The sequence below is a fragment of the Athene noctua genome, chromosome 1 (genome assembly GCF_965140245.1).
Source record: "Athene noctua chromosome 1, bAthNoc1.hap1.1, whole genome shotgun sequence".
Lineage (NCBI taxonomy): Eukaryota > Metazoa > Chordata > Aves > Strigiformes > Strigidae > Athene > Athene noctua.
In genome coordinates, this window is record NC_134037.1 from 120,777,697 (window position 1) to 120,792,292 (window position 14,596).

The 14,596-nt window shown below is 46.1% G+C and overlaps 1 protein-coding gene across 1 annotated transcript; it reads right to left on the minus strand.

Annotated features, from left to right (window-relative positions):
• Positions 1-218: 218 nt before the first annotated feature.
• On the minus strand, positions 219-10,470 carry LRRN4 (leucine rich repeat neuronal 4). Its single transcript, XM_074911998.1, has 5 exons — positions 10,356-10,470; positions 7,293-8,005; positions 5,875-6,076; positions 4,188-4,325; positions 219-3,067 (listed from the first exon to the last, which is right to left on the minus strand). The coding sequence occupies exons 2-5, from the start codon at positions 7,978-7,980 to the stop codon at positions 1,738-1,740; spliced, it is 2,358 nt and encodes a 785-aa protein (XP_074768099.1). The 5' UTR covers positions 7,981-8,005; positions 10,356-10,470; the 3' UTR covers positions 219-1,737.
• Between the last annotated feature and the right edge of the window lie 4,126 nt (positions 10,471-14,596).

Genomic DNA, 14,596 nt, shown 5'->3' on the forward strand with positions numbered 1-14,596 from the left:
GAGTTTTGAGTTAGGGGCTCAGCCAAGCATGGGACAGAGGTGGCAGGAATTTGCACTGAGCATCTGCCCAGTGACAATGTCACTCCCAGCACTGGTGTGGGAGAAAGGACGCACTTGCAGGAAAGGGCTGCCAGCCCCTAGTGGTGAGGACGACACAGGCCACCTTATACACATGCAGAATGAAAGTTCTTATGACATCAGATCACACAGATTTACTGTAATAGAAACATGACTTTACTATATGCTGAAAGTTTGTTCCAAAACAACAACATGTTTAAGTCTCAGGCTAAACATTATAGATGGTAAAGACAACACAAAGATTTGGGTCTTTAACAAAGAACCAGAACACAACTCTGTATTTTATTTCCACAAATATTTGGGTCTTTAACAAGGAACCAGAACACAATTCTGTAGCTTTTATTTCCACAAAGATTTGGGTCTTTAACGAAGGACTAGAACACAACTCTGTAGCTTTTACTTCCATTAGTACTGGAAGCACTTAAAAAAACCCTCCAATGAACAGAACAGAGACTCTTTTACACTGTATTAACACCTTCCACTCTGAGATCTGGGGAGATTTTATGTATTGTATCTATACAGCAGCACAAATGCACAGCTATGGAACATAAACCTATGGGTCTTTGAATAGGACGTATCTGATAAGGACAAACTCCTCCCCTTACACAAACAGCTCTTCAAATTTTAACGGCAAGCTAAAAGGTGCTGTAGAACTGATTCTCAGCATTTCTCATTATTTTTGTAGCTGAAATTAGCACCCAAAAGTACATCTGAAAAATGTCTGCATAACTGTCTGCTGCTAGTGGATGGGATTTCAGTTTTTCAAGTCTCAGCAACATACTCATTAAATTGTTTCATTACTTGGCTCTTTGCCTCTGTATGAGGCAAATCATCAGCTTGCTAAATCTGTAGATAGGACCGAGCACTCATCTCTACTTAAAATCGATTGTGAAGCAAATGGTAATGTGCTCCCCCCTTCTGTGGGTTACTGCTGTACTGCAAACTCCTCACTCCGCCTGTAGATCAGTATTGTGGTAGCACTCGGGAACCTCAGTTGTGGGAAACATCATACAAAGTCAGAACAAAACAATTATTCCTGCCCTAAGCATCCTGCACTGTCCTTTTCTACAATTCATGTTTCTTCTGAAGTTGGCCTGAGCTGTTGCAGTCACCAGAGTTATTTAACAATTAGATCTGCACAGCACCTTGCCACTGAGCCCAGGGAGACCTTTCTCTCACTCCTTCCAGTAATCCTCTCTTTTTGGTTAATACCTTTATACGGACATTAGATAAAATCTAAAACCCAACTTCACTTATGTGAATAAAAGCCAAGTCTATCTTGCATAGCTAGATATATCTTGGATTGTGGCTCTCAGCAGACTGTACCTCTGAGAGATACTGGAAGCAGACAGCTGGCAAGGCAGCCTCTCACTGTGAAATGTATGCTCCTATATTATAAGTGATTATAAAAACAACTTTTCAAGGTTAGTGTCCAGGTTTGCTGCTGCTTACCACATGAACAAGATCCCAAAAGCTTTTTTTCTCTTGACTACCTTATTTATTAGTTTCTCTTTAGTGTTTTTCTCTCCCTTAGAAACGTAAAGACTATGAAGTCTGATGTTTCATAGTTTTGCTGAAGGACATTTATAGAGCCTCACGAAAACATAACAAGATGATAGAGACAGTGAGCTTTGAATGTGTAAGAACAATTACCTTGAGCTAATTAGTGGTTTGTAGTTTCAACGGATAATCAAATGCTGGGTTCTTGTAAGAGACTAAGTGTGTACCGTATTGCTCACTCTGAGGCTTTTTACATGCCTTACACAGACACACAGACAAAATAATTGTGGAAATGAGAAAGAGTCCGCTTGCTGCAGACAGAGCAGCAAAGATAGACTTGTAGCTGGGCTTTGTTTTAAATCTAGTGCATGAATTACCTAGAGTTCCCCTAGCTGCTTGGCTTGACCCTGCTTTGTTCAAAGCAGTCACGCAAATGTTGTAAGTCGTGTATGGTACTAGATTATACAAAGTGTGCTCCCTTGCTGTGGAATAAATGTTGTCCAGGACAAACTCTCTGTCCTCACTGCCTTCAGCATGAAGCATCAGCTCGTAAGTGTGAACAACCGAATATGGGGCACACCAGTTTATCTGTGCAGAGCTGTCTGTAACTTCAGACACCTCTCTAAGCCTCGGTGGATCTGGGACCTCATCTTCCCTCGACATGCCAGGACATAAACATTGGGATGCCCTCTGAAGTTCACTGCACGGCTTCTGAAGGTGCCGGCAAGGATTGTAATCACAGGAGGGGTATGCCACGTGCACTGGGCTTTCCATCGACTGCTCATTGTAATCGTAGTCATCTACGTAGTGGATCAGCGATTTGGTGGCTGCAGGCTCTGGCCTGGTATTGGTCCTTGTGAAGTTGAGCTGCGCTAGGCTCGTTTGTGGTCTGCCTTCCCCGGCGTGAGTGGCAAAGGAGTGAAGATAATGGTCAGTGGCGTTGGGTTTTCCTGTTGCTCTAGTAGAATAACCACTGGTGGGCTGCTTGAATGGGCCTTCCTGGGGAAAGGTCGCATTGGTTGTTGTGAGCTCTCTCTTTAGCTGATCTGTTTCAGTTTGACTAGCAGAGGCAACATCTGAGGACTGACTATAGAGCTCACTGGGAAAACCCGAGGAGGTGGTTACAGACGTGAAGGAAGGGGAACTGCTTGTCGATTCGGAAACTGCTCCCTCCTCGTGGTAGGAACTGTTGGCCTTTGTGAGCATCAGCTCCATTGGGTTGGCTGTTGTGATGCTCACTACATTCTGCTGATTCAGGGGGCTGGTGTAAGTGTCTTTGGTTAGCAGAGCAGAGTCTGTTGTTGTTACTACAGCGGCGGCATCATAACTGGTAAGGCTGAAAGCATCGTGTTCAGAAGAAGGTGTGACTGAATTGGGTAGTGTAATGTTTCTCTCAGACTGGCATTTATCGTAGAGCTCTAGCAGTGAAAAAGATTTTGAAGGTCTACCCCAATCTTCCTGAGGTGTGTTGCAAAACGTCTCCCAAGCCCTGAAGAAGGGAAAAGTTAGAATAGGCAAGATGCACAAGAACATTACAGGCTGCTTGGATTGGAATTGGCAACCTGCTGTCCAAAACCAGTCCTTATATTAAAGAAGATGTGAAATCTATAGACCAAGGCTAGGTTGTCTTAACAATATTCCTGTGCTTTCCACAGCACTGGGAACTCAGATGACTGGCTTTTTGTTTTTAGAAGGTGCAAGAATATCTTTTGCTGAGGGGAATCAGCCTTTGGTACAAGGACAGTGAACCTTAGCAAGAGTGTTGGAGTTCAAGGCAACTTGAAGAGTCAGACTTTAATCCCACACTAAGAGGGGAATGTATGAAGAGAGATGTAACAGGGTTCCCAAGATCCTTAAACCAGCTGGTTTAGGCAGCTGGAGCTGTGCTGTCATGGGGGTGTGCTTTTAAATGACTAAGCTCTCTTTACTCATACATTGCATATTTTTGTAAAGAATGCAACTGCTAAGCCCATCCCTATGAGAAACAATCTAATTTTAACAATCTACTTCCCCACTCTTGCTGCTACTGATGACAAATCTTCTCGGTAGCCTTTCAAAAGGAAGAGAGATCATACATATGCAAAGTAATTCTTTTAACTACAGCTTATTGTAATTAGTCCGTAAAACTGTAGGAGAGCATGAAAACAATAGGTGACAAACGGTGCTATCTACAAGGGGGTTAGTTGACTGCCGCTGCTGTTGCTGCTTTTAAGAATGCAAGGGTAAGGAGGAAATAATTTGTTAAAGTTCTTTCAAAGTCTTCCAGTTCCCGCTCTCAGTGCTGACCCATCAAGGCTCCCCAAGCCAGCTCTCTTTTTTTATCTCCAGCTAATAGAGAAATATGAACCGAGAGAGAAAACAGAAGTAGAATCCACTAAAGTAAGAACATTTTATACTGTTCTACACGTGCCTATTGTATTTGTCCACATTCAAGTATAATTGACCCATGCTTTGTCCCTGAAGGGGACTTTTATTTGGCATTTCTATCTCTTGTGGAAGGGAAGAACACACAAGAATCTGAATAACTTAGATGGCAGCGAATGTTTGGTCCCCCAAATAACTTAATACATTTAACGTTGAAGAGCATCACTTGATCTCCTTGAACTCACTTTTGCAGCGCAACTTTTGTGGGCTTGAAGAGCAGCCAGGAGAGCTGGCAGTCGCATACCAGAGGATTTCCGTACAAGCTGATGATGATGCTATCTGATGAATTGGTATTCCAGGGATTAAAGGAACTCAGGTTACAGCTACAAGATGACAAATGCAATGATTAGCAAATGATAAGCTACCTTCCAAGAACAGGAGTGTGCTTAGTATCCCAGCACGTGTAAAACACAAAACAATATTCCCAGTTCCCTTGGAAGTAGCTGGTTATCACCACCACCGTTCTGCACTTTTAAAGCCCAGTCTAATACCTGCCCATCTCTAATTTGCAGCCTAGTTGCTGTGTGTTAAAACATAACAAAAGGGGGAGACCGTCTTTAGAGATGGCAACTGGAAGGGAAAGCACCTAGCACTTGGCAAGGGTCCTCGGTGAAAGATGATCTCCTCTCTGCCATCACGCATTCAGCATTTCTTTTATACTACACCATTTCTCTAGCTTCTTTCTCAGTTTGCTTGTAATGGCCTGACTTTATGCCAATCATCCTCTTCACATTAATTGCCTCATTTTCATAATATAGGCTCTCACCCACTAAAGTCGAATGACTCATACAGCAAGACTTTGCTTGCCTTTAGTGTTAAGCTGTCCTAGCTGCAGGAGTGTGATAACGTGACCTTCCCTGCAGCCTGAGTGCTTAGAAGATGCTCTCTTTTGTTTATGGCTTTAACTGCTACTCCTTTGTTTTTTAAGTTTGGGTCATGATTTTAGCACTTTGAACTGCTATTCCTGCAGGTATTGTAAAGTGTTGTGTAAATTCAGGGTGACAATGTAGTGGGGGATGGAATCCCTTGGGGTTTTTTTGCTTAAATGGGTTTATTTTCCTCAAACTGGTTCCTAGAGCGCAGGCAGTGCTCTAGTGTTTGTTTTCTGATATGCTTATAATCTGGGCCTGTATTATAGAAAGCTTTTAAAGGGCTCTCCAAATATTTTCCTTAATGCTGACTGTTCTGTGTGCATTTTATCTGCTGTTATTTTGATAAATCACTTTCAGAATTTTGTTTCCCTTACTATTTCAATAGGTGTGTGACATACTGAGTAAACCACACTGAGGTGTTACCTCTTGAATAAGGACTAAACCATCGTTTTTACTAATGCTGAGCAAGGAACTATATTAATCTCACACTAGAAGTGGGAGGGACAGGATTTTTGACTGTTTCCCATGTGCAGATTTTAGGAAACTTGTCAGCATTCATCCTTTGTAGAGCAAGGAATCCTCAGTGACCTGCTTCTCTGGTGAGACATTGTAGATGAGGGAAGCGTGTTTTGTATCATAAGTGGATTTCAGTGGACCTATGCTGATCTGAACAGTGCTAGATGAGTTCGTCCATTCCACTGGGAGATAAGGCAGAAGAGTGGGAGCACGAGGGACGCTATCTCAGGTAACTGCGCTGTGTGTCTCATGCTGCCTCTTTGGGCTGTATTAGCTCTTTGGCTGTGTCAGGTCTAAATCACAGGCTTTACATGGCATACCTGAGTGTAAGACAGTGTGTTGTTTCTCTGCAGCACGCAAGCCCGTACCTCCTTCCTAACTATTTGATAACAAGCAAACTGCATAAAAGTCAGCTTGCAAGCACCACATGGTGCTGTGAAGCAAAGGCAACATTATGTGAGGAAGAAAGAAGAAACCAACTCACTTCTCAAATGAGAGATGGCTCAGATGAGGAGTGCTGTCAAACATCTCTGTCCTCACGAAACTCAGTGAATGGGAATCTTGACAGTTTAGCTCTTGGAGACCGGGCATGGACTTGAAGTCAGTATCGAGGCTTTTTAATCGTGACATCTTTGTCAGGTGAAGTGATCTGAGGTTGGGCAAGTCTCTGGTCCACTCTGGTTGAACTGAAGAAGAAAAAAGATTTATATCTATTGCATAAATAGAGCATTCCTGTGATTTCTGCCTAGAAAAAAGTACTGAATTCACGGAGAGATAAAATATCTCTGTGGTCTTCTGCAACTATTCTCTTTGGGAAAGGAGTAGAACAAAAATCAATACACCAGTGTATAAACGCAGTGTATAAATCACATTTTTGTAATATTACTTGCAGGTCATGCTGTTGTAGGGCAGAGGAAAAGAAGGGGAGGCACAAAAAGGCAATAAAACTGATAAGAGATATGGAATAGTTTTCCTATTAGGTGAGATTAAATGAACAAGGATTTCTCTGCTCAGAGAAATGGGGGGGGGGGGGGTGGGTGGGTGTTGGAAGATAAGGAGGTCTACAAAGTCCTGACTGGTGTGAGAAAGGCAAATAACTTCTTTCTCCCAGCACAGGAAAAAGAGCCGAGAGGCATGAATGGGAAAGAACAGGTTTTATACACAAGTGCCTTTCCATCCCACAAGTGAATTGGGTAACTCACTACCCCAAGAGAGATTAAGCATATTAATGGAGGAAATTTGGTGGTGTATCTGAGTTGAGGTGAAACCACTAGAGCTCGAGGAGCCCCTAAGGTCCTGGGCTCTGCCCCAGGCTGAAAGCAGCTGGGCAAGGTATCCGATGTCCGTTCGGCCTCAGCACCTCCGTTATAAACTGAAGCTGGCAGGGTAGGCAGACAAGAAAAAATAATGCTGTAGATTGCTCAGGGCAGGGATTGCCTCCCTGTGCAGAAGTCTTTGGCTGGTTTTGGTTGACACAAAAAGCCTCTCTCTGTGCTACTTCAATAACAGTGGTATAAAGCAGAGTATAACTACAGTGACAACCAAAGAAAGATTTCAGCAGTGTGTATGGAAAAAGAAATTTATTTCCTCCCGCGCGTCCCGAAACTAATCTCAGGATTGACAGCAGAATTAGGGTAGAGGTGGGGGACTATCGTGGGACAAAATAGTCCTGTTTGGCAGTGTCCCTTCCCCTCGGGAGGCTGGTCTGCGTGAGGGTTTCCCCCCAGCAGTTGCACAGCAGCTGGAGGGTGCCTTGGACGCTTGGACCAGCTCTTTGCAGCTTTCAGCGTGCATAGGGTGTCTCCCCTCCACCCCTAGCTTGGCCAGGGTGGGAGCCATTGTCCCAGCAAGGCTTCTGCTCCCCCGGGCCCTGTGTTTACAGTGGGAAATCCAGAAACTTACTTTTCTCAAGAAAGGTCCCGCTCAGATCAAGCATGTTGATGGTGCTTCCAGGCCTGTTCGTGGCCTCGCTGGCAGATGTGCTGATGGCAAAAGCAGACTCCCTAATCCCTCTGCTGTCATCCCACCCAAGCAGCGTTGCAGAGAGGTTCAGGAACTGTAGCTGAGGGTAACAGGAAAAAGCCAGCGGCTGGATTTCAATCAATGGATTTCCAGCCAGGGACAACCACCTCAAGTTAGGCAGGGCAGAGCTGTGGCATGACGGCACAGATGACAGCTTATTAAAGCTTAAGTCCAGGGAGAGGAGACTGCTGAGGGCTTCAGCTCCCCAGCTAACTGCCTGGAGATGGTTGTGCCTCAGCGAGAGCACACGCAGCCGTGGGAGGTTGGCTATCTCCACGCCATTCACCTCTTCCAAGAGGTTGTTGCTGAGATCCAAGGTCTCCAGGGTCTCCGTAAGGCAGACGGGGAAGGCTGTCAGGCTGCTGTTGGTCAGCTGCAGGGTTATCCAGGTCCTGTTCTTCCTATCTTCACAGGACATGCTGGTGAGATTAACGTTCTCCCAAGGGTCTTCCCGAGCTAGCTGGAAAAAGGTGGTGACGTCCCTGGATGCTGCAGATTCTGCTCTGCTCACCGGGCCCGACGCTGTGTTCCCCACCAGCAGAGAAAGGATGAGCAAGCCTGAAAACATCCTTCTCCTAAGTGGCTTGCAAGATCTGTTTGGGGTTTGTTTCAGGGAGGGGAAAACAAAACATCACCATTAAGAAGGAAATTAAATCCCTTCAGGCAGCTCGAAGCTATTGAAAAGTGAAACATTTGTAAATCTTTTCCGATTGCATCCAGACAGCAGAAGCGATAATTAGTCTCTTCTGTAATTAAGCCCAAGTCAACCTGAACCCCTGGGGACAGAAGTATCAGGCGATCTTAGTCTGAAGCGTACACAAACAGTTTTTCATGCAGAAAGCAACCAAGTTGTGTTACGTCCCTGGTTCCCACACCGGTACCCCCAGTACCAGTCTGGCACCCAAGAAGAGCAGGAGCGTAGGAGACGGGCTCCCCAGCTCTCTGCTCAGCTGCCTCCGTGCAGTACAGGGCGTGCCAGTGCCACTCCAGCATGGAAACAGCGTAGTACCATGCTGGACAAGCTGCAGGAGAGGGATGCTGCCACGTTATGGGACTTGACTTTTAGACCTGATGGTATTATTTCCCTCTACAGGACTGTCGGGCGGCAGAGTGTCCAGTCTGGCCGGCCCGTTGAGTTATCTAACAAGAAGATACCCAAACAACAACAGGTGTGACCAAGGCAACGGATTTTTTTTTTCTGTGAGGTTGTCTGCACAGAGTAAATGTCTGACCAGTGAGCTGTAATTAGTGAATCTCACTACAATCAAGTGCCACTGTCTGGATGTAAAAGTCTTAAATTACAGAAAATATTTTCAGCATATAGATTGGTAGCAAGACTTTTACAGCACGACTTGGCCATCAGAATTTATAACCAGGAAAATGTTTGATCCAACTTCATACAATGGCCATTTATTTTAATGGCATAGCATGTAGAAAATATACAAGCAGTAGTAATATACTTGCAATTACACTAAATTAGCTGCTTCTCAGATTATAGTTCACACTACAACAGACTTAAAATCTGTTCAGCTATAAAAATGAGGCAGTAACACATCTCTCATCAGGAAATCTCTTTTCATCCACTTAGAAAAGCCTCTTTCCCTGACAAGACTTCCACGAATGGTTTTCCAGTTTCTCTGCCTCGAGGGCTGGGAACTCGGTCAGATCACCAAAAATACCCTCAGAACTATAGATATAAATATGCACAGACAGAACTATTATGATTTTTGTGAGCCTAGCAGCCCGACTCCAGAGAAGGCAATGCAGTCCATTCTTATGCAATGGTAGAAGAAAATTTGTTCGGCCACTGTTGGAGAACAGGAACTGCTTGCAATGGGGCATTATTTTTTTTCCACACGTAGGGGCATTTTCTGCTAAAACCAGCTGAGCGGTTAAAGCCCAGAAAACTATGGCATTTATAGTCGTATTCAGAAAAGGAAAACCCTTCTGTGTCTGTGGTCCAGTCCCTCCAAAGGCAGAGAAGGGTGGTCGAACACTAAAGGACATAGGAACCTAAACTGGGCTAAACTGCGATAGGGTGGGCAGCTAAAAAAGCACCTTTCGTGTGTTAGGAAAGGCTTTCCTTCCCTCAGCAGAACTTGAAACAGCAAAAGCCCAGGACTTGTGAGAGCCACAATGGGGACCCCAGAGGCACTATGAGACAGGGCTGTGGCCCTGCTGCCGGTCGGTACCGCAGACACGCTCCACGCTCCTGCTGCTGGGGAAAGGATGTGCTGAAAATGCAGCTCCTGAACCACATTTCAGTCAAAGGGCTCAGAAAGGGAGAGTGTACTCCGGGATCAGGGCCCCGGGAGCTTGGGTACCAAGTTATTCAGTGTTAACAGTTCCCTCTGTGCTCCCTCCTTGTCCCACCCCAGGCTTTTGTCTTTGTCATTACAAAAAATTTAAAAAATAATTTAAAAGTCCTAATGACTTGTCCAAAGCTGCACAGGTAACCTGTGTCAGAGAAGCGAATTAACCACTGCCCCAAACTAGTGCTTTTCCTACTGAGTTGTCTTTTGTGCTACCAGGCATCATAATGATCATTCTTCATGCAAAAATATATCACAGCTGGGGGGGTGTGACTGAAGCCCCACGTAGTATGAAATATCTCAGACTTATTCCAAACCTTAACAGCTACTTGCTGTTCCCTGAATGGTGCCAGGTCTTGCCCAGACCATCATCTGATGCCGCCATCCCAGCTTTGATGCAGGGACCACCAAAGTAGTATATTTGATCAGGAAAACTGTATATTTTGTCCTTTTTTTTTGTCTGGAGCCGCTCGAGAGCCAAGCTGCTTCAGGGCTTCCTGGTCCCCGGAGCTGCTGGATTCCCTGCCCCGCAGCACATGGCGGGGAGAGGAGGGGAGGAACTGGGCTGCTGGATCCCGATCTTCGATTTAATCTTATTCCCCACCTCTAAGCCGCATCCGCTTGTACGTACCTGTCCAGAAATGCTGATGCTTCGTGTCTCTGCGTGGCTCCGGTTGCCTGGCCTTGATTTTATACACTTGGGTGACTCAGCCGAGAGCGTGAAATGCCTCTTTTTTGTTCCCAGCTCTCCCTGCTCGTGGCTCTGCCCACAAACGCGGGCGAGGTTTGTTCCAGGCTTGCTCCCCCGCATCCAGCTTTTCGCTGCCTGGAGAGGGGGTGGCTCCGGGCAGCTTGCCCCGCTCCCTTGGCCCTAGCAGGAGGTGGGTGGGAGGGCTCTTGCTTCCCAACATTCAGGCGGGGCTGATTCGTCTCTGTCTGAGCAGAGGGGGGTAAAGGGAAAAGATCAGTGTCTGTAGCCCCAACTCTCACTGACAGGGGGGAAGGGAGAGGAGTTATTGTGCCACTTTGCTGATAGGTCAGGGTGATGTAAAGCTGAGGCTCTTGTCTGCTGACCTGGGCTTTGATTGCCTTCTAGGCACCAAGAAAAAGCTTCAAGTGTTTATATTTCTAAGACTCTTGTAAGTAAGTCCTGGAAATGTTCATGCAGGACAAATGACTTCTCTAAGGAGGCCTTTGGGAAATGTCACAGGCGAAGCTCTCACCTGCCGCTCCTGCAGAGAGGAATTCTCTCAGCTGATGGAGAGGGCCTGTGGCAGCTCGTGCTGCGTGTGACAGACTTGGGAGGCCTCTCCCCGTCCTGCTGTGCGTGGGTTGTGGTCTCTCTTGTGCATCTGCCATACTGCCTGGCTCAGAATTCCCCTCCTGCTCATTCTCTCCTCTGCTGGATAAGTAAGAGTGATCGTATAAACCATCTCCCACCAAGGGACCTGCCCTGAGCTGAGTTTTCTCAGCATTCCCACCATTCAAAAAATAATTAGGCTGTTCAAGAATTGAGGAGGAAGCCAGGAACTGGAACAGGAAAAAATGATAAGAGATTGTTCCAAAGTAAAAGCAAAAGGGTGGTTGTTCAGTTGCTACTATAATATAATTAATGAGTAAAATTTCCAGGGAGAGCAGGAGTCAGTGCTTTTCATTTGTCAGGACAACAAAACCATTCCATGACATGCAGGCACCGCAGACCTTTGGTGCTAAAGTGCAGATAAAGGTCTTGCTTTCCCCAAAACCTTGAGTCTGCATGTACGCAGACCTTATCTATTGACCGTGTCATTTATTATCTCCGTGGGGAGCCTTGAAAAACACCAGAACATCCACAGAACAAGATACTGTCTTTTAGTAGGACTCTTCGGAGCCACTGCGGTTCCCTTGGAGGCTGGGCGAGATGTACGTATTGTTCCCGTGTGGAATGGCTCTCAAGCAAGACAAATAGTTTTCTAAATGAGGGGCTAATCCCACAGATTAACCCCGGGGTGGGGGGGGAGCAGCTCGCAGGCCAGGCATGTAAGCACCAACAGGTACCTTCAGAGATTTGCGCTCTGCTAGGTTCAAAGGGCAAAGTGGAGCAGGTTCAAAAAAAATCTGAAGAATTTGGTATAGTAGGAGGAAAGTCCAGGTCCAGCCAGGCTGGTGGCAACCGTGCCTCCCTCTGCCTTTGCAGACCTGCTGGTTGCAAAACTGCTCTTTAGAAGTTGGGGAGCAGGGAGGTAGCCTGGCTTTGCCTTGTGCTATTAAGTAGCTCAGTATTTACAGACTGTGACTTTTAACTGGTTATTGTATTGTTTTTAATCTCTTTAAAAAAACTTCGGTGAAACACGGTGAGCCGAATGTTGCCTTACCTTTAATGCATTCAACCTTACTGGCTTCGTTTTGGAGGCTGAGACAAGCAGCCTCGTAAGACTGGAAAAATAGGCCACTCATTTCAGTGAAGGTGGAAGGGAAGGTGGATCAAGAGGCGCTTGATTTCTGACTGATATGGAGAACCTCTTGCAAGAAGCAGAGCACCCTTGGAAAAGGAGCTTTTGTTATTTTTTATTTTCCACCTCGTTTTCTGCTTTTTTGGGTGCTTAGGTTTTGAGGCAGGCGTTGTATTTTCCCAGCTCTTTGCCTAGCTGCAAACCAATCCTCTGGAATATTACTGCTATGGTACTACATCTCAAAGAGCTGCCCAGGGATTGGTGAAGGTTTCCCAGGGCAGACAGCAGCCCTCTTCACCAGTTTCTTTGAAATCATCTGTTTGCAGCAGGCAGCGAGATTTTGTGAATCACTGGCCTGTTCTCACGTAGCTGTGGCCCTGTTTCTTCACATTGTTCTTCTTTCTGCTTTTCTGAGAATTTCAGTGGCAACCTGGGGGAATGTTTAGTAAAGGCGGGCATTTTTGTCAGCCTTTTCACATGGATAATGCACAAATTGCTGAACCAGACGCCCCCTCCCTGGGGCTGATTCAGTGCTGCACAGCCCCTGCCTGCAGGAATGCTAGGGATGAGCACTGCATTCCTTAGTGACACCAAGATAAGCAGAGCACTAGGAAAGCTGGAGAAGGTGAAGATGGTACCAGGCTGCAGAGTTTTAAGAGATGAATGTTCCTCGCTGGCCCTGATCCAAGTGATGGTTAGGAATGAAAATATCCTGAAAAAATCTAGAGAATGGCTTTTAAAGCCAACAAAAGAAGTATTTTGCAGGTCAGTCCACAGAACAAGCACAAGCAAGACATTTTCCTGCAGAGAACAGGAAGAGAACGCAAGAACAGGATTATTTAGCCTGAGGGTTCAGAAAACTATGGGGGGGGTGGGGGGGGTGGGGTGTGTGTGGTCTGTACAGTAATGCAGCAGTGAAATCCCCTGTGGTATTTGTTGTGAATAAGAACAGAGAGCAGCCGTCTGACATCGGTAGTGTTTTACCCTGACCTGACTTTGGTTTAATTAAGCACGACCTACAGAATAGGATTGCAGCTGAGCCGAGGTGTAAGTTTCCTAAAGGTTTTTTGTTTTCGTCTCAACAACATTCCTCTCCAGGATTTTCTCTCTGCATTGTGAAATTTCAGGGCAGACGCCCTTGTCCTGCTTTCACTCTCTCTCTAAAACATCTCACATTTCTGGCACCGTGCAATTAATAACTTGGTTACTACAGACCGCTGAGCCTGTGGTCTGTAACCCTGTGTGTAAATCAGGTGGTACGAACAAGCGAAAGCTAAGTCTAACCAGGTTACTGCATGAGTAAGGGAGGGTGTGGTACCCTGAGAGCCTGACGGGGAATGAATGTCTGGAGTCTGGCTGGGACGTGCTCGGTGACCAGGGGTAGGATGAAAGATGACTCGATGCTGTGGATGGCCCCAAGCACTGAAAGCAGATGCCTTTCCTAAATGTTCCTTACATATCATGCAAGGTGAGTGGAGCAAGGAGAAAAGATAGCTGATCATCTAAACGTGGAGAGAGGACAAGCAACAAGGGATCATTCCTTTAAAATGACAAAAGGAGGGGCTTACAGCCAGCTGGGATGAGCTGGCAGGGCTCTTCCTTGTAGAGCAGCTGGAAGTGTTTACTGGAAAGACAGTGACACATGGAGTGAGATGGAGGGAGGGGCAGGAAAGAAAACCACAATATTTGATAGTTTCTCTGAAATCTCAGTGAAGACAACTTGGAGTGCAGGTAGGTGTGTTTGCTTGGTAGTAAAACACGCCGCACACTCTGCTGACAAGAGCTACGTTCACAGTGCCTGTACCTCTGTATTCATGGGTTCGCATCACTTAGACAATGGGTGGCATCTACAGGGCTCCCTTGCAACAGTTGTGTGACAAGCTCTGCTCCAAGAGTGGCAAGCACAGGGCTGTGCTGCCCCATGAACAATTCACTGGAGTCTGTTGTTGCCAAATGAGCGGCGCTAACACAGCACGGTCACTATCCTGACTGCAAAGCCTAAGTGGAGGCTGAGTCTGGAAGAAGGCTGGTTGTGGAGTAAGTGCTGGCACTAAGACATGTGTTCAGCTCACCTGCAGCACCCTTGGGCAGGTTTTAAACATTGTGACCTACCTGTCATAGGTGGTGTTTACACTCTGAGGAAAATACTCGGCCTGTGTTGAGCGAGTGAGGTGGGCCAGTCCTCTACTGAAGGAAAACTGGATGGTCCCTCAGGCCCTGTATAAAAAGTGCTGAGGAGAGGGAAGTACAGACAGTTGGGAAGCAGGCTGTATTGGCTCTTTCTTTTGCAAAATGGAAAGCTATAGTTTGCTTAAACTGGCACAAATTAGGAGCAATTCCACTGCAGCCTGTTGACAGGCACTGGGGAAAAGCAGAGGACATGACAGAAAAATCAGGGCCAATGGTGGTGAGGAATTAGCAGTGATTTCTGCAACACCTC